This window comes from Hypomesus nipponensis, chromosome 6 (assembly GCF_054491055.1).
Source record: "Hypomesus nipponensis isolate SF chromosome 6, ASM5449105v1, whole genome shotgun sequence".
NCBI classification, from domain to species: Eukaryota; Metazoa; Chordata; class Actinopteri; order Osmeriformes; family Osmeridae; genus Hypomesus; species Hypomesus nipponensis.
Window position 1 is genome coordinate 8667167 of NC_140366.1, and position 20334 is coordinate 8687500.

General features: G+C 47.0%; 2 protein-coding genes across 3 annotated transcripts in view; both read right to left on the reverse strand.

Moving 5' to 3' along the window:
- Positions 1 to 1604: 1604 nt before the first annotated feature.
- Positions 1605 to 8647, reverse strand: LOC146286894 (sex comb on midleg-like protein 4). Its single transcript, XM_084700385.1, has 6 exons — positions 8511 to 8647; positions 7234 to 7436; positions 6937 to 7066; positions 3872 to 4057; positions 3514 to 3659; positions 1605 to 3234 (listed from the first exon to the last, which is right to left on the reverse strand). The coding sequence occupies exons 1-6, from the start codon at positions 8515 to 8517 to the stop codon at positions 3109 to 3111; spliced, it is 798 nt and encodes a 265-aa protein (XP_084556511.1). The 5' UTR covers positions 8518 to 8647; the 3' UTR covers positions 1605 to 3108.
- Positions 8648 to 14073: 5426 nt separating this feature from the next.
- sec63 (SEC63 homolog, protein translocation regulator) overlaps positions 14074 to 20334 on the reverse strand; it is an 11891-nt gene continuing 5630 nt past the window's right edge. The window contains exons 13-20 of one of the 2 annotated variants that reach the window (XM_084700212.1): positions 20317 to 20334; positions 20052 to 20134; positions 19777 to 19848; positions 19109 to 19267; positions 18733 to 18894; positions 17590 to 17790; positions 16592 to 16696; positions 14074 to 16427 (exon numbers count right to left, since the gene is read on the reverse strand). The exon at positions 20317 to 20334 is cut by the window's right edge and continues 130 nt beyond it. In XM_084700212.1, coding sequence (XP_084556338.1) covers positions 16290 to 16427; positions 16592 to 16696; positions 17590 to 17790; positions 18733 to 18894; positions 19109 to 19267; positions 19777 to 19848; positions 20052 to 20134; positions 20317 to 20334 — 938 coding nt within the window. In that variant the 3' untranslated portion in view covers positions 14074 to 16289. The remainder of the gene's footprint in view (positions 16428 to 16591; positions 16697 to 17589; positions 17791 to 18732; positions 18895 to 19108; positions 19268 to 19776; positions 19849 to 20051; positions 20135 to 20316) is intronic. The other variant, XM_084700213.1, reaches the window with a different exon arrangement.

A 20334-nucleotide genomic window follows, 5' to 3' on the forward strand; every position in this document is an offset into this window, starting at 1 on the left:
GTTCGCTTCTGAGGTGGTATTCACATCTTGAAAGGAGTAGAAGTGAATGGAGAATAGAGATAGAACTTTCACCATTTGCTGGATGACTGAACCACATACTGAGTGTATCTCAGGTCTACAATTTCATTTACAGGTCAGCAAACTCCAGGACACATTCCCTCAACTGGTCTACCGGTAGTTGTGTTCGTAACATTGATGAACTTCACTACATCACAGCGCTGAAATCTCTCTGGGTTGCACCTTTTAGAATATACCAGATGCCCTCGTGGTCTCTGTAGAAAAACTGAGTATTCAAGCATCTTTTTAAAAAGTCGACAGTCTAATGTTGTCAATAATTTCTGATTATTTAATTAAAATACTACATCAACATTGCGTGTCTGTGCACATACTGAAGAAGTAAGTGAGACTGGACACAATAGCCGATTCTCTATTTTCAAGCCATCAAATGGAACAAACTTAAGGCAAGACTAACAATCAAAGTGATGTCTATCACACTGCCTGGCCACAAAAACCAGAGGGGTATGTTTAGGAAGTGAATCTCTGTGAACTGGATACAAGAGTCGGTGATTGGTACACCTTTGATTGACTTTGAGTGCTGGAGGGACAGCATGGGCGTGACACACACACTTGATAGGTAGTTAAACTCACTTTGGTTGTGTCAGGAGTAGCTTAGTGTACTCAGCACTAGAAATCAGACAGAGAAACACAAACTGCTTCATTTTCATGGAGCTAAAAAATAAATAAAACATAAAACAGTGGGAAAACGCCACAGAACACATACTATACAGCTTTGTTGAAAATAAAGAGCCATTTTACCAAGACTGGAACAGACAGTTTGAAATTCGTTTTTTTAAGCTACTCTCACAATTAGTGCGGAAAATATGTTTTGGGTTGGATAAAATGGATGCCATACTTCATCCCACTAAATGTGTATACACAAACATAATACTTACGACATAACAAAAAAGGCCAGTCCATCTTGTTTGTCAAAGGACACTGAGCTTCAGTATTTCCTGTGTGCGGTATTGCAGAATACTGATCATGCATGTTAAGAGAATGTTAAAAGGAACGTGAGTGGAAAGATAATGCCCTTACCATATTAGAAAATCTAAACTCACCTGTTTTTAATTCATGATCTAATTGATGACATGATCATCTCAGTGTTAGCTCTACTCACATCCTATGTACATTCAATGTCCATTCCCACATATCAATCTGCACTTTGAACTTTGTATTTGTGTGTCATTTTTATACTGCTTTACAGGCCTGCTGTTCTGTTGTCTGCTAGTGTGTCACTGCTAGTTTTTACTATTCATGCCCCTTAATGTTAGTTACTGCCAGCAAGACCGGCTGTACAGTATCTCTCCCACCTGGGTGGGAGATCAGAGAACCAGGATTTCTGCTTGTTCAGTGGCCAAGCTTGGGAACAAGGCTCCTGTACTAACAACCTTTCCCACAATGGAAAGCTAGCCCAAGGGGTGGCAACTTTGATTCCTTCTATAAAACACTCAGAGGAAGACAAATAACCAAGAAGAGAATACTAAGATCCGTCATGTGAATCCAACAAGGACCAATCCAAATAACATCTGTTGGTATCACTGTTTTATTTAGGTCTCATTTCATAAGGCTCCCTTGTGTTTTATTGACCTCTTAGCAGACTTGCAGCTTTGCAGTATAAAAAAAGTACAAAATGTCCCACTTTCCGTCACCTGCACACACGAGACCCAAACTGAGAGCGGATTTGACAGCAGTTTTCTATCACGTTATCTATCTTTTCAAGACAGGTCAGTAGGTGGGGTTAAGGAAGGACAAAGCAGAGGGTAGACACTCATCAACACTCGACCCACTTTTATGCGGTGATAATACGTTGAAACACAATCTTGAAAATCAGCATCCTTATTTACACACAAGCCACAGCAAATAGACAAAAAAAGAAAGGTTGCCAGTTATGTAGGACTACATATTTTACAGCAGACCCAAATAGGTTGCATTGAAGCAAAGATCATAAAGGGCAATTAACAAGCATTTCGCTGTGTAACAGACACTACAGCATATTATTATAGATATAGCATACATAATGATGTTGACGTGAGAAGAGTGTTGGTTGTTTTCAATGGCTGTGTATACAACACTATCTACTGCTCATACAAGTTGAGGGTTTTTTCCGGGGATCTTTCTAGGAGTTATAAGTTTAAGTCTTGTTCCACAGAAAATTAGTCGTCAGTGAAATGTAAGTGTAAAATGTAGTACAGGTCATGAGCACAGCAATATGTACAGTCGGATATTGTATGAAAGTTACATTGCTGGACACGGACACTGCCAGTGTCCTTCTTTAGCAAACCAGGGTAGCCCAAATGGTCAGCGATGTGCCTTTTACCTCCGTTCACTTTGGCCAGACAAGAACTGCTACTGTACCACTCAGGCTACTAAGGAGTAGAAAACACACCCGGCAACCCATTCCAGCCCTTGACCTGTGATTGGTTGAGCCCCCTGTTGAGGTAATGCTTATTGGCTGAGCACCTTGTTACTATATTGGATTGGAGGTGGATGGGGATCAGGTCTCCCTTTGGGTCACAGTTTGAAGAAAGGTCCTTAATAGTTAACCACAAGTTAAACACAGTAAAACAATGTTCAGTCTGAGGAGCAGTTTAGACACGTTGCTGTGTAGGTGCCATGGAACCATACATTGTTAAAATATCACCAGTTTGTCTTTGTAAACAAAAAAACATCTGCATAAAAAACCCATTGTGAGTTTCTGTGTGGAACATTAGAGCCCCAGTCTCATATAAAACAACGGTGAGATGAACTGGATCTGGTGAGCCAGCCAGTGAAGATAGAACCTCGTTGACGACACGGCCTGTTGTCGGTGACTGAGTCCCAGTAAAACAGTTCAATGCAGATTAAAAGTGGTTTCATCGGAGATAGGAACCACAAGCGTCTCAGGATGGATCAATGCTTGTCGATCAGGAGTGAGGAATGTCTGTGAATGTGAGTCCGTTCAGTTCGAACAAAGCCATAGTTCGAAGTGGCTGCCATCATTTATATCAGAGGGGCTTTTTGTTTGAGCCTGTCAGTAAGGATCAGGAACAGCAACCGGACCCGTTCGGGTCAGAACCGGTTCTGTCTGAGCCTGTCGATGTGGTAGGACAGCTTGAGGGCCGGACCCAGCTTCAGCCCAAGGTACTTCATCATCATGTCACTCTTCAGCAGCAGCAAGGCGTGGCCATCAATCTCCTGTCAAACAACACAGGAGGACACAGATCAGACCACCTGCTACAATCCGAATCACAAACAGAGACAAAGTCAAATATCCGTGGGTAGAATCCTCCGTGATGGAGGACCTAATATTGACTGCCAAACAGATGCAATTCCCGCCAACAGAGCACGCAGTCATTTTATAAATGCAATTTGGGGACTGGGAAAAAAAACAGGCGGGACTGTCTCTTTAAGTCTTGATCATTTGATTGAGTATGTATGCATGAGAATCTGATGGGGTGTGTGTTCCACACGCACGTGTTTCCTGAAGGCCTCAGCGTGGGGCCCCAGAGCCTGGGGGTCTGCATCCTTGATGAACCACACCACCTGATCCACGCCCCAGCTGGATGGGTCCTTGCTGGGGGGCCGCTTGCCCTCCCCTGCCTCCTGGGATGGGTTGTAGGCTGTGGGGGTTAGGGTTACACGATTCGTTTGAGACTTGATTAGGACCTTGAAATGGTAGGCTAGACAGTTCAGAGACTGGGGCATTTCCTGTTACCAGGGAAAAGGATTTGTCCCTGTATAAATGTATTATGGGTACCTAGATGCCTTCCACACAAAGCACACACACACACACACACGTCTTTATCAGTTTTGTTTTCTTTAGGAAATCTACCGGGGCTGGACGCTTGTCTGCACATGCCCAGAGGGGCAGAGCCTCCACTGCTGCCACGGTAACCATAGGTGTGCTTGGGTGGAAAGGGTGTTGCCATGACGCTAAAGGCAGAGTCGCTGGGGTCGACCGCATAGCGTTTAGAGTCCACCGGATCGCACAGGAAGTCCTCAGGCATCGAGGTCTCTGCTGAAAGAGGGTGACAAGAAATGACCTCATAAGTCCAAGATGTGACAGGAAGAGACTTGGGTGTCTAACAGCTTCTCAACCTGGACGCTTCCAAACAACTGAGAAACTGGCACAGACTGGTACCTATTTTTCCCATTACATTAATTTATGGATAAGTGTAAGAATAATGAAGTTACATTTCATTCCTAGATATGAAAAAGACCCCATGCTAAAAGCACATAATTACTGTATATTACTGTATAATTACTGAACCTATGGCATAAAAATACCAACATTACATGATGTAATGATAAAGAGACATCAACATATTTATATCTCTAACCTTGGTCTGTGAGTGTGTGTACCAGTGCTTCCGATAAATGAAAAGTCAATAAGGGAGAAATAATTGGATGGTGGCAGTCTTTGTGAGCACGTTTAGCAGATGTAAGGTTGGCTAACCCTGAAGAAAGGAGAGAACAACTACTATCAAACACAAAAGGCCTTCATGAAACATGACTCTGTTTCGTGGGTTTGAAGATTCCTAGTTATTTCCAAGTGGCTTTGAGAGCGAGAAAGAGACAGAGAAAGAGACAGAGAGAGAGACAGAGAGAGAGAGAGAGAGAGAGAGAGAGAGAGAGAGAGAGAGAGAGAGAGAGACAGAGAGAGAGACAGAGAGAGAGACAGAGAGAGAGAGAGAGAGAGAGAGAGAGAGAGAGAGAGAGAGAGAGAGAGAGAGAGGGCACGTCGGTGTGCTGTATGACTTCAAACCGTCCTCATTTATTTGCAAGCGTAAGACAGCGAGTCCCCGGTTGACACTACTTGAGATTCCAATTTCTGCCTCCGATATTTGGGAGACTATCTTCAAATATTTGAGAAGTCCTTTGCAGACATTTTAAACGAGGCAGAGAGGGATAGATAAATAAAAAAGAGAGAGAGAGTAAGCACCAGACTGAGAGATAAAACACTTTTTCATGTTATGCAGGAGGCAGAAGGGGAGAGAATTGAAAGAGAATAACGTATTAATGCTTGACTGGGGCGTTTGAACAACACACAGGGCACTCTTTCTGATCCTACCCCTCTTTCTCCCTCTCACACACAAACATATATGCAAACGCACACACTCACACGCGCGCGCCGCACGCACACACAAAGCATTCTCTTTGCAAAGAAAAGAAAGCTCTTACTGTCATAAAGCAGGCACGATGCCGGTGAGGTTAAGCTAAACATTATGTTAAATCCAAACAAAGCTGTCACTGGAGAAAATAATGAATCCCAATGAATGCTAGGCCGTGCATGTGTGCGCATTTTTCATAGTGTGTGTTTGTTTTCTTTTGTCTGGCAGATTGGCATGCTGAGGATGGAATCCTCCTGTGAGTGTCGCCATGGTACTTAGAGCTCACATTCACATGAACTAACACACACTTATGTTTGAACCCAGAATAACAATTATTTTTACATTTATATATTTAAAAAAAAGTGTGTGCATTTCCATGTTAGCCTGGCTGCCAGACCAACTTCTCCCCGCCCACAAAAACATTTGGTCGGGAAGTTGGGTCTGGAGGGTCTCGTATTGGGAACAACTACATAAAACCAGGATCTGGGCGGACCAATGAAATTGCCAGGGCGGGCTTTATACGATGATGGACAGATGATCAACAGTAACGTAATCAACAACGTCACAAAAGAGCCCTTGGGTTGAATTCGTTTTCAATAAACAACATATTGCGTTGCTCTGATTGGTTGTAGGTCTATCCAATTGAGCAAAGAGGCATTTGTTTTACGAGTTTGGTTGAAACACGCCCCATAGTCACAGCCCAACGGAGAGTTTTCAGACTCATATTCTGACTAGAATTATGAGTATGACAACGTCAGGCTATTTCCATGTGCTTTGTAGTTGTTTGTTTTTTTATGGATATGTGAATGAATGAGTGTGTGTGTGTGTGTGTGTGTGTGTGTGTGCGTGTGAGGACCTCTGGCGTGGCAGAGTGGGGGACAGTAGGTGTGTACCTGTAAGGACCTGTGGCATGGCAGAGTGGGGGACAGTAGGTGTGTACCTGTAAGGACCTGTGGCATGGCAGAGTGGGGGACAGTAGGTGTGTACCTGTAAGGACCTGTGGCATGGCAGAGTGGGGGACAGTAGGTGTGTACCTGTAAGGACCTGTGGCATGGCAGAGTGGGGGACAGTAGGTGTGTACCTGTAAGGACCTGTGGCATGGCAGAGTGGGGGACAGTAGGTGTGTACCTGTAAGGACCTGTGGCGTTGCAGAGTGGGGGACAGTAGGTGTGTACCTGTAAGGACCTGTGGCATGGCAGAGTGGGGGACAGTAGGTGTGTACCTGTAAGGACCTGTGGCATGGCAGAGTGGGGGACAGTAGGTGTGTACCTGTAAGGACCTGTGGCATGGCAGAGTGGGGGACAGTAGGTGTGTACCTGTAAGGACCTGTGGCATGGCAGAGTGGGGGACAGTAGGTGTGTACCTGTAAGGACCTGTGGCGTTGCAGAGTGGGGGACAGTAGGTGTGTACCTGTAAGGACCTGTGGCGTTGCAGAGTGGGGGACAGTAGGTGTGTACCTGTAAGGACCTGTGGCGTTGCAGAGTGGGGGACAGTAGGTGTGTACCTGTAAGGACCTGTGGCATGGCAGAGTGGGGGACAGTAGGTGTGTACCTGTAAGGACCTGTGGCATGGCAGAGTGGGGGACAGTAGGTGTGTACCTGTAAGGACCTGTGGCATGGCAGAGTGGGGGACAGTAGGTGTGTACCTGTAAGGACCTGTGGCATGGCAGAGTGGGGGACAGTAGGTGTGTACCTGTAAGGACCTGTGGCATGGCAGAGTGGGGGACAGTAGGTGTGTACCTGTAAGGACCTGTGGCATGGCAGAGTGGGGGACAGTAGGTGTGTACCTGTAAGGACCTGTGGCGTTGCAGAGTGGGGGACAGTAGCAGCGTCCTGGGGGATGGAGCTCATGTCTGGCTCTGGCGTGCTGCTGGTCGGAGAGTTGGCCAACGATGTCATCACCATCCGCGGTTTCAGCTGTATACACACACACAAAGCATCAGTGTACATTAACGGCCACCATTTTAGGAAAGTGACAAGCCTTGTGATTGCGCTGAAATAACACAGTCTCGCACCATTAGCTTTTTCTGTAGCAAAAATAAACATTCGTAAAGCCCATGACCAGTCCTCTTCATTCCACACACCTTAAAGCCAGGCTTCCTGCCTCTCTTCTTGGGCACTTTGGGGGATGAGAGGGGCTCTGGGTAGTGGCTCTGGAACTCCAGCTTGCGTATGGGGGGGCGACCCCTTTTCCGCCCTGGTACCTTTCCACTGGGGCCCCCCACAAAGGCGGGGGCCATGAGAGGGGACTGCATCTCTGAAGCCTCAGACTGGATACTCATCAGACCTGGGGAGGTAGAAGAGAGAGAGGGCGGGCAGAAGTGAAACGGACTCAGAATAAACCGAGAGAAAATAGAAATATTTGAATTCATGCTTTTGTCTGAAACCCAAGTGAACACAGGAAGTGGTAACCAAAATTCAAACCCTGCAGATTATGTTCCATTGATAAACAAATTACCAAAACTCACTCCGCTATTTTTATTTTTCTAACCCCAAAAACCACTTCCTCTTCCGTTTACAACATTTAGTTGAGAGGCTTCAATATGCCTGAGGCAGTAGAAGGGTAAAACTGTAATAGTACCTTTCAATAATAAAACAGGGTTCTGGAGGTCCCACAGTGGTTTTGGTCTAAATAGTTATGGATTGGTTCTGATTGTGTCCTACTAATACTGTAGCAAGAGACAAAACCACATCAAGCTCACATTATATGCTGCACCCCTCCCCCACTCTAACACTATATCCCCTCCCTCCCAGCTGTGTAGACTGCCCTAAATATGATTACAGACACACACACACACACTCAGACGTCTGCCTCATTCATTCATCCATCCATCTCACCCATCAAGGTACTATTATAATTCCCAGGTCTCAGGTTCATATCCAGCTCAGTGCAGCACTTTGGATAAAGGCGTCTGCAAGCGTTTAATTAAATAGAGGCTATATGTCATATTGTCTATCATCTATAGCCATAAACTGCTACACATACTCCATGTGCTTCTCTCTCTCTCTCTTTCTTTCTCTCTCTCGAAGCTAGATATAGGCAATGGGACTGAAAGAGTCCGTCTAGCCGGAGCAATGAGTTTCAATTACGATTAATTTAGACGCCCGCATGACCAAAGCACAGAGCCCTGATGTGTAAGATTGCAATGTGTAGATCAAGCGGAGGTGTGTTTGTGTACGATAGAGACTGGGAGAGAAGAAGAGAGGGGGAGAGAGAGAGACAGAGAGAGGGAGAGAGAGAGAAACAGATTTATTTGCAGCATTGTGCATCATGTGACGCACACGTCTTCCTTCCTCTCCTCCTCAACCATAAAACCAAGCTAAAATCACGTCTATTTCTAATAAATAATTAACGACTTACCATACATACAACCTCCGTTGACTTTTGATCCCAATCTCAAAGATGCAGTAATAGTCCTTTTATGTCAAAATATTCTTTGTGGTACAGTGTATCCGAGAGGCCGTACAGAGAGCACCTACTCCCGGCCTGTACAGCTCCACACTGCTGATGCACCGGCAGCTGCCCCCCCCCCCCTCCTCCTCTCTCTCTCCTCCCCCCTTCACCCTCATTTCCGTAGTCATAGAAACACGTCTCTAACATCCCGCAGCAGCCGTCTGAGAGCGGGTGGTGTGTGCGGCACGACCTGTCGAATCGTAATTACTGTTATCCTACAGCTGCCATTTTTTTGTTGTTTTCTTTTCTTTTCACTTCTATGTCCACAGAACGCTTTTCTATGCTACAGGACAGTAGATAGTATTTCCACTGTAAAGCATGCCCATGAGTGCTGGTTCACTCATCACACATTGATTCAAACATCTATGTTATTATTAGGCTATTATTATTATTATTATTTTTTCAAATGGTCTTGTTTTTAGTGGATGTGGTGTAGGATGGGCTACGTCAAATGAAACCAATCCGGAAGGAACGCTTCAGTAAAATATGAACAAACCCCTGTGTTATAGGCTATATATATATATATATATATATTTTTTTTTTTCGTTCTCAAATAAGACTCGGGACCAGTCCATAAAACACCCCCCAAAACAGTCAAACTAACTCCCCACCTCACACACTAAGGCTGTAGTTGCGCTCCCTCGTTCCCACTATCGATTAGTTACGCTGCAGTTGCTATGCCGACGCCGCCCCCGCATGAAAAGACCACTTTCTCGGTTTTTAACTCTCAATCAGAGGAAGGTTAAAACCACAAAGAGGGGATCAAATGCTGTCACACACACGTGCCTCTAGCGAGCGTGTAAGCAGATTTGTCAATAGCCATAATGCGCAGACGGGCTCGCTCACAAGATCCAAGTCTGTTTTCTGGGGTAGGGACAGGGGCGATTCGAGGATGAGGGTTGCTCAGCCCCCAATGAGAATGTGACATGAATACAGTACAGTGGCTTGCAAAAGTGCTAAACCCCCCTTGCTAATAAATCCCTAATTTCACTGGATGACAATTCATTCATTTATGCAAAATATTGAATGAATGAATGAATGAATGAATGAAAAAACTAAGGATGTCCCTTTCTTCATGATCTACCAGCATCAAATGATAATAAACAATAATCATTTTTATTTTTTTATTATAATTTTTTTTTGGGGTGCTGACAATTTGGTTCAACATAGTCTGGAGAACAGGGCCAGGGGTGCGAGTTAAGGGCGGCCTCGCACAGACATCCTATGACTCACACACACACACACACACACACACGCATGCATAACTATCACATACAGTCTGGTGTGACAGTGAGTCTTAGAGCTATAGCGTTAGTTCAGAGGGTCCATCTGGCCAGTCTGAAGGAATTCATAAATCATACCAGCAATTACACTCATAGATTAATCCTGCCCACTACTCAATCGACTCTATCCAATTATACCAGAGAAAGAGAGAGAGATACAGATCTTTCCGTTAAGGTAGACAATAGAGCCTAAAGTCAGAAAAGAGGGGCTACAGGAGTCAGAAGGAGAGAGATACCCCCTTTTATCATAAATTATTGTGTTTATATTAATGTGTTTTGCCCAATCTGATAGACTGCAGCAGTCTACACTATGAGAGACTAGTCTGTTTCAGATTATTCTTTTGCACACTATTTTGTTGGAGTCCATTTTGTTGCAGAATACTTTGTTGCAGACTACAAGATGATTTCACCTCTGTAGATGAGGGAGGAATTAAACCCCTTGTGCTAATGTACATCTCTAAATGGCACACCTACAAACATGCATGCACACACACAGATGCAGACAGACACACACACACACACAAACACATGAACACGAAAAACATTAAACAATGGCAGTTTAATCAGTGAGCATACGGACTGGGGTTGGTAGATGTGTGTGTGTGTGTGTGCACTAAATGGAAGTAACAATGTAACAAACACCCCCGAATTTATTTACGGCTCAGGCAGGGCGTCTCTATGGTAACAGACAGTGAAATCTGATCCTGCGCCATAGTCACATGACCAGGTGATAATAAATAAAGGCATAAAATACAACGCTGTGTGTGCATTAACACTTTGCTGAGGCACAGCCTGCTTCTGCCTCTGCCTCACTTTCTCAGCCCCTCCAGCACCAACGCTAGCGACGACACCGTCAGTGCAGAGGGATGGAGCAAAAATGTCCTGTTCTCACAACATAGAAAATAAAGTTGCATCCAAAGCGCCATGCTGCTTACTGTTGGAGCAGGTGGGCGGGGCTCTGTCCCGCAGTCGCCGCCCAATGGGCTCGCTCTCCGCCTCGCTCTCCAGGTCGACCAGGTGCCAACAGCCGCGCCCTTGGTCGTCGCGGCGATCCAGCCGCAGCCTGAGCCGGACGCTCCGCACGCCCAGGACACCGGTGGGTAACCAGGCAACGGGGGGATGCTCCAGGTCCCTGCCTCCTCTCAGCCTCATGGCCTCAAAGCCCCGCCCAGTATGAAATACATCCCACTGGAGGACGGGGGGGGGGGGGGGGGAGAGTAGAGGAGGGTGGGGTTGAGGGGGGGTGTAAGAAGCAGGGACAGGGAAGATAGAGGGTGAGAGGTGAATAAACGGAGGGAGGAAGAGGGAGCAATGCAGACGGGTGGAAGATTCACAGGAAGTCATCTCTGTTAGAGCGGTCGTCATCGTCTGCTGCAACGGGTTTGACTGCACTTCACAAACTCCTTCCACTCCCAGACTGCTGGTGATGAGCATGGGTTAAAAGTCTAGTCAGTACCCGCAGCACAAGTGTGGGTGGTAGGACATTCTGTACCACGCACACGCACACAGACACGTACACACACACACACGTACACACACACGTAGGCACACACACTGCTAATCCCCCTTCACTCATCATCTACCAACCCATTGTTCACGTCTCATCATTAATCATCTTTCCCCTAAATTAATTTCAGCCCTTTGCCTCCTTTCTGACTCCTGCCCCTGAAGGAAATGACTTTGGGTGAGAGAGAGAGACAGAGAGAGACAGAGACAGTTGTGCGCTTGATGTTGAAGTGACTTTTACTATGAAAAGGAAGAGGAGAATGCAGAGAGACACGTTAAAAGACATAAATGTGAAGATCCAAAGCATAGATGGCAGGATGTAAGGAACAAAGACAGGGTCAAGGACATGGAGAGGGTCAGGGAGAGATGGGAGGGACAAGAGAGAAAGAAAGAGATGAGAGTGCATGACAGATGAAACACCCATAAAAGAGCAACAAGGAAAGTGTCAACTTAAGGCTCTTGGAGAAGAAGACAACAAGGATGAAACCACATTAAGATTGGACTGTTTCTAACGCTGAAACCATAAAGATGTTCTAATTATGCAACTATGTAAGGAATCTTAATGTGATATATACATATACTTTAAGCAGTATTTGTATATACAGTACATACACTATGTATATATATGTATACATTACAATAAAGTGTAACTAACGAAATATAACGGAAACTTCCAGCAAATACGCAAAAAGGGAAATGTGATTTTTTCCCCACCAAGGTACAAGGAAAACCTGGAGGCTACTTCAGCCACAGAAAAAGATGAGCCTAGATTTGATTTGTTTAAATTGTGAGAACCAGTCAGGGGGTCACAGAAGGGGGGTTTGGGAAACTTACGCACACCAGGATTTGATTAGTTTCTCATAAATAAATTACTGCTTGAGGGACACAAAGAACGAGAGAGATGGAGAGAGAGAGAGAGATAGAGGATCACATACTAAACAAAATCCTAAAAAATGTCCCTCATTTGCCATTCACCCCCACCCACCCCCCCACCCCACCACCACCGCCGCCACCGCCACCACCTCCCCCAGGAGAACATGTGAATGTGCTGGAGCCCTGCAGTGACAGAAGTCAAATTTCAGGACAGATTGAGCTCACCTGCAGAGAGAGGGAGTGGGTTGAATGGAGGGAATTGATTGTGACAACAACACTGTACTTTGTGTGTATGTGTATGATGTGTGTGAGCCCAATGAAAAGGACTAAGTATCACTGCTTTGGCAGTATGTTCTTGTGTTCAAATCATTGAACTTCTGTTCAAATCACTGGGTTATGAATCCCACAGGGGATTTTACAGCAAAAGAGACAATAAAACCAACAGAAACCAACCAATTACCAACAATGTTAAATTAAATGGAGTAGTTACTTCTGACTATACCAAATTACACAGTTGAAGTGATAGAAGGGCAGACTGATAGGTGACTATTGAAACTGCTTCCAGCCACGTGATCCTTAGGGTACTCCACTCATGCTCTGAGCACACGGTTGTCAGGCTGTGGGGATCTCAGGAGGAACCGGGCCATGTGGTTTGAATTTTGAAGTCTTTGGGGGTACAATGTTGCTGCATAAACAGATCCTGCCATTTGGACAGAAACGCGTAGACTGTAACATTTACGCGATGAGGCCACGTTAGACCCTTGCGCGCACACACACAGAAACGCACAACAGCACGCAAGCTATAGAAACACCTGAGTATGCACGAACGCACGCACGCACGCACGCACACAAGAGCAAAAACTCATCAACAGGCAGGGCCATATGCTTATTTGATAAGTCCTAAAGAGACACTTCAGGTCAATATCCACTACACGGGGACTAAACAATGACCTACCAGGCAGTTAATAGACTCAATAATGAACATGCAATTGCCCTTCGTTCTAAAGCACTCGCCTATTCATGGTACATTAAATTAGGCTACATCTTCTACGTCATGTTAGCAAATATGCATGAAATGTGATAAAGAGAATTTATAAGTGTTATTTTACCTTGTCGATGGAGGACTTATTAGTAAGGAAAACAAATAATCGCCATGAGATAACGACTCGCTGGAGCAGGCACGGGACTCCAAGCGGGTTCCACCCCTATAGATGCGGCAGAAAGTAAGCACCGTGGGCCGAGGTTTTGCAAGCAACAATCGAAGTCGTGTTGATCTGAAGCGGTAAATCTACCAAGTTCTCTCGAACTCTTGGGATCTAATTAGCGGTTATGTCTTCGAGGGTTAGTGGGCGCATTAATATCAGTATCCATGGTTGTGGAAATGGAGGAGAAGCCGCTGAATGTTTCAGCTCCCCGTTGTAGCCCCTTTAATGTTGCAATTCACCTGCATTCAGTCGAGTGAACGCATTGTAAATAAATAAAATAAGACTTGATTATGAGTGGTTCAGTCTCAGCTAAGAATGTATTGGTTATGTGGGAGCAACATATTTTCATTTAAGATAGAATGGCACATTCAGCAGATATGTCAGCGGTTCTGTTAAACTAAAACGTTTAAACGAACTGGTTGGGAAAATATTTTCCTTTTAATTGCTATGGCCTTTGGGAATTTCTCGCCCGGATGGAGAAAATAACCACCTAAAATGGTTTGACTAATTGCAAGAAAGATCCCAACACACATTAATATATAAAGTATTAAACATTAGGCTATATTTACACAAGGGTTTAATTTAAATGAAAACCCAAAACAATCCATTTAAAAGTTTTATTTGAAATGATTTAAATACAAATAATATATTTTGTTTCCATTTACAATGACAGTTCCGTTGTAAACAAAAGTGGCAGATAGATTAATTGGGTATTTTTCCCCACCGTGCTGTCGGTCCAGGTTTATAACGGGAGATGGCGCGTGTTTAACCTTTCTGCATTTTTCCACACAGCGTTAACGCTGATGCTACATTCTAGTGCAGACAGATAAATTCTCAGGAGTAGATTTAATGTACCCCCCAATTGGCCCACCTGGTTTAAAAACATTAGGCTTACAGTGTGCCTGTTGTCTGTAGTGGAAAGCATGCAATCAGTCTCTCCGTCATGGATTAGGCCGTTTGCAAAAGAAAAGTAATAAAACCATCTACAAATCTTTGAGTAAAGTTATTCATATTTACCTCGAAAGAAAAGGGTTAGGAAAGTACAACTGAGCAACGCAAGAGGAAGCTCTGGTATTTGTAATTGACAAGTCCAATCTGTTACAACAAAAACAGATTGGTTGCTAGTTTCTATCCCATTCCTGCTAATAATTGGAAGCCAGTTTCTCTGCGTCATTGTTGCCTTATCGTAGCCACAAGCTTCATGTCCCCTGGCCTTCTAGGTACCCCTGGCTGTAGTACCAACCCAGCTGGGTCTCATCTATACTGGACGCCCTTTATAAATACAGCCCAGAAAACCACTTCCTAGAAACTAGGAGTTTAACTTCAGTCTCACCACCTTACTAGGCTATCATGTCAATTAATTGAGAATCAGCCTTTAAAATGGATGACACTATTGCCCAAAATCCTAGTTGGTCTTCAAACCTCAAATCCACAATCCAGTACATAATCCACGACCAAGTGTGTCACTTGTCAGTTCAGTTCAGGTTTCTAGTCTCCATAAAATGGAAAACCAACAATAATGTCAATTCTTTTACAATACTTAGAACCCCCCCCCCCCCCCCTCAAACAGAGAGAAGGAGAGAACAAAAAGGAGATATTTATCAGATAAAAAAAAACACAAAACAGGAAAACTAAGAGGACCCCCCCCCACCCCTGCGCGGTGCGTAACACCTCAAAGACTTTCTAAGTGAACGTGTTGGCTGTGGTATTGGGGAGGGATAAGACATGTTGGCTGTGGTGTTGGGGTAGGATAAGGCCTTGCAGTTGAAACGATGTACTCTGGAATGTGGTACGATGGAAAACAAACGGAACAGGAAGGTGTGAATACATATTGAAACTATCCGACGGCCCCATTAGGCTAGAGATGCAGTACTCATCCCCTTGTGTCCGGTCAGCGAGTCAGAGACGCTCGTTATCTATTTCAGACGACTTGATTGGTCGTAACAGATCCACCAAATACCTAATCATGGCTCCAGTTGAATGACATCGTCCTTTGCATGAATGGCGTTTTATGGTCGACCGAAACGGGCACTGAACAGTGGGCTTTGGAGCTGAACTCCATTTAAAACAGGACAAAGATGCGAAGGTTGGTAAAGCCTACTGCTACGGATGAGACTGAACAGCGCCCCCCTGTGCCAAACGACGTGAACTGCCTCTCCTCATAGGTAGGACACGCTCGGAAAAGAAGAGCTTGCACAGCAGTTTCAGTATCCAATAGAAGCTACTGAACACAAAATGGTGTGGTCAATTCACTAGAAATGATGGCATGATTTCAAATTAGAGGCTTTTGTTTATTGTGTGAATGAAAGTTGCCGAACCCCCTTTTTCCCCCGAAAAAAAAAGAACCCCCGGAAAAAAAAAAGAAAAAAGTTGAGGTTCTGTCCGGTGTGTGTGTATGTGAAAAACACATACACACACATTCACATACGAGACATGCACGCAGGTGCATTCACACACACACTCCCCAAACAAAGACCATCCATTCATGAATTCAAATACTCACACACACACACACACACACACACACAGGCCTGGGTATATACTCATAGATTGTTCTTCTAAGTCAAAAAGGTGACAGAGTGATTCTATAAGAGGTCTCTGTACAAAAGAGGGTGTTAAGACGGCGTCAGGGGCTGGGGTGAAGGTGGGTGGGGCGGGTGTGGTCACAGTCCATGTCGTCAGAAGATCGCCTTTTGAACTGTCCCCTTGGAAGGGGAGGGGGGGTCGGGAGGGGGTCGGGCACTGCTGTTCCTCTCCTGGGCTCTTCCGAGTGCTGTGGGGGGGGGGGAGAGGGGGCGGGGCCTGTGCGTCCGCAGGGTCTAGTCGTTGTCCTCGTCGTCGTCCTCGCTCTCCTCGATGCCGTCGCTGTCCTCCTGCTCCTCATCCTCCTCCTCCGTCTCGGGGATGTCCCACTGGGGGTGGTTGTCCAGCACCGCCTTGGCCTCGTGGACCTCCAGCTAGGGGACACACACACACACGCACCATGACAATACAGTCAAGATTTTGGTTTACTTCAGGCATGATTTGAGGTGAGCCGGGGGATACTAAAGCACTGTGATCCCTTTAGGAGGAACATAAACAAAATGGTGAACTGTTAGGCTGTAAACACACACACACACACCTTCAGTGGCTTGATCTGGTCCAAGCCCAGGTAGGAGTCTGAGCGCATGATGACTGAATACTGGTAGTTCCCAGTTTTGGAGGGAGCAGGAAACTTGAGTTCCACCTGGGGAGACATGAGGAACACGTCAGCTCCACGGCACAACACTCAAACACGGTCAACATCCAACGCACGCACGCGCACGCACGCACACGCCTGTCCATTTGAACCATTCCGTCAGACAAAGTGAACCCTGCAAACACAGTCTGAGACAGGTGACCACTTTCAATCATCGACATTTATAAACAGAAAAAGGGAAGTGAAAAAGAAACCGCTTCTCGTTCAGCTCGTCTCCTGTCAAAGACGAGAGGTGCAAAACGCTGAGCTCATCTCGTGATCGTATCGCGGCTATTACACTCTCAGTCTCATGGAAGTCATTTTATCCACACACGTCATTATCTAGTCCTTTATGTACACCCAGCTCTCTGTATGTGTGTGTCGGGGTCACTATGCTGTCAAAACCCAAACCCCTCTTTCCATGCAGACGAGCCAGGTCGGCCTGCCATGCAGGGAGCCTGGTCTCCTGTGTGCTCTGGTCAGGCCTGCCATGCAGGGAGCCTGGTCTCCTGTGTGCTCTGGTCAGGCCTGCCATGCAGGGAGCCTGGTCTCCTGTGTGCTCTGGTCAGGCCTGCCATGCAGGGAGCCTGGTCTCCTGTGTGCTCTGGTCAGGCCTGCCATGCAGGGCCATGTACAGCAGACAGGCAGGCACCCATCCACAGCCACCACAACACACCCCCGGGGTTGCCAGGCAACAGCAGGGGAGAGGGGTCGATCTGAACGCGAAAGCGGGCTCTCGCTCCTCGTTATGTGTGAAAGCACGTTGCTGTGCCTGCTTTTCTCCTAAGCGTCAGTCTCTGTCAGTCTCTGTCTGTCTCTGTCTGTCTCTGTCTGTCTCTGTCTGTCTCTGTCTCTGTCTCTGTCTCTGTCTCTGTCTCACACACACACGCGGCCGGCCGTACCTCTTCCACGTCTTTGAGCGTGCAGACGTGGTAGGGCATGGACACGAGGGTTTGGTCGCGGCGGTCGGCGATGTAGAGCCACCACCACTCGTGCTTCTCCTCGGGGAAGTACAGGCTGTAGACGGGGTGGGTGATCTTGGACTTGGTCTCCAGCAGGGCGCGCTCACGCCTCTGGATGGACTGCTGCAGCGCCTCCCACTCCTGCACACACACAGGCAGGCAGGTTTACACACACACAGGCAGGTTTACACACAGCCAGGTTTACACACAGGCAGGTTCACACACAGCCAGGTTTACACACAGCCAGGTTTACACACAGGCGGGTTTACACACAGGCGGGTTTACACACAGGCGGGTTTACACACAGGCGGGTTTACACACACACACACACACACGCAGGCAGGCAGGTTTACACACAGGCAGGTTTACACACACACACACACACGCAGGCAGGCAGGTTTACACACAGGCAGGTTTACACACACACACACACACGCAGGCAGGCAGGTTTACACACAGGCAGGTTTACACACACACACACACACACGCAGGCAGGCAGGTTTACACACAGGCAGGTTTACACACACACACACACACACGCAGGCAGGCAGGTTTACACACAGGCAGGTTTACACACACACACACACACACACATGCAGGCAGGCAGGTTTACACACAGGCAGGTTTACACACACACACACACACACACACACACACACACACAGGCAGGCAGGTTTACACACAGGCAGGTTTACACACACACACACACGCAGGCAGGCAGGTTTACACACAGGCAGGTTTACACACACACACACACGCAGGCAGGCAGGTTTACACACAGGCAGGTTTACACACACACAGGCAGGTTTACACACACACAGGCAGGTTTACACACACACACACACGCAGGCAGGCAGGTTTACACATAGGCAGGTTTAACACACATAAGCAGGTTTACACACACGCACGCATTCTCATACACAGACCCGCGCTTTTCTGGAAGGTCACGGTTGAAACACAGGTCATAATGAAGTCGTGACATGTAGAAGAACTCCAAACCCCCGAGCAGGATGAGCCTTCACTAGCCAGATCAACCCCAGACACACACAGAGAAACCACCACACACACACCACAAACACACACCTCCTCGTCGTCCCCGGCGATCTCATCCACCTCCGTGTCGCTCTGCTTGTCGCTCTCGTCATCCCGTTCGCTCGGAGAGTCCTTGTTGGCCTCAGCCTCATCTGATTCGCTGCCCTTATCCGACCCTTCCTCCTCCTCCTCCTTTGCCGTGGCGACGACCTCCTGAGACAGCGACGGATATAAAAATGTGTAATAAAAATAAAACGCAAGAAGGAGGCGCTTTTAACAACAGAGTAAGCAATGATCTCACAATTCAGAATGCCTGTTAACACTTTCATATACGTAAGCAGTCGACGTTTCTTTCGTTTTTTTGTCACTGTTTTTGTGACTGTATTTGAGTTTCAAAACTAAATTTGACCCTGATTGGTACCCTTACGTTTCCTGCTACATTCCCATTGGCCTGCTTGGCCTTGCTGGTGGACGGGGGGAGGGCCTTCTTCTTGGTCAGTTTCTTCTTCTTGGACTTGGCCGTCTTCTTGGCCCCTTTGCTTTTGTTCTGCCACACTTTGGTTTTGTTTTTACTGGCGTCGCCTTGCTGTGGAGACAAACGCAGAGCCTCCTGGTCACAGAGAGCCTCCTGGTCACAGAGAGCCCCCTGGTCACAGAGAGCCCCCTGGTCACACAGAGAGCCCCCTGGTCACACAGAGAGCCCCCTGGTCACACAGAGAGCCCCCTGGTCACACAGAGAGCCCCCTGGTCACACAGAGCCCCCTGGTCACACAGAGCCCCCTGGTCACACAGAGCCCCCTGGTCACACAGAGCCCCCTGGTCACACAGAGCCCCCTGGTCACAGAGAGCCCCCTGGTCACACAGAGCCCCCTGGTCACACAGAGCCCCCTGGTCACACAGAGCCCCCTGGTCACACAGAGAGCCCCCTGGTCACAGAGAGCCCCCTGGTCACACAGAGCCCCCTGGTCACACAGAGCGACTTTCACAAATGTCGATTGGATGTTTCTTTTTTTGTGAGTGTGATGTGTGTGTGATGACTGTGTGATGTGTGTGTGATGTGTGTAAGGACTGTGTGATGTGTGTGTGATGCAGTACCGCTGCTTCCTCTGTACTGGCCTCCTCTCCCAGACAGGCCGCCGTCGCCTCCTGCTCCTTCTCAAACACGTCCTGCGCACACACACACACACACGCACGCAACTTAATACCATCTCCATGGTTATCACATGGAAGAATGCAGCTGCCCTGCTGGCCAGCTCGCTCTCAGTGAGAGAGCAGTCGTCCCCTGGTGGACAGACGCCGTGTTGCCTTCATGGCCCAACTGAAGCCGGGTCAGGACAGCGGGGGGGGGGGGGGGGTTCTGGTTTCCTTACCGACATCCTCTTTCTCGTCAGGGTAACGGTGACCGTGACGATGGAGCCTGCCGTGATGTTATTGCTGTCTTCGTCGTCCAGGACTGGAGGGAGAGAGAGGGAGGAAGAGAGAGAGGAAGAGAGAGAGGGAGGAAGAGAGAAATGGGTTGGAAAAGAGGGAAGGGGGGGCCAAAGGGGAGAAGGTCAGTAGGCCAAACAACAAAGTCAAAATGTCAACATGAGCTCCCGGGTCTGAACCCCACCCTGGGGGGGGGGGGGGTCTCACCCTGCAGCTTGGTGTCCA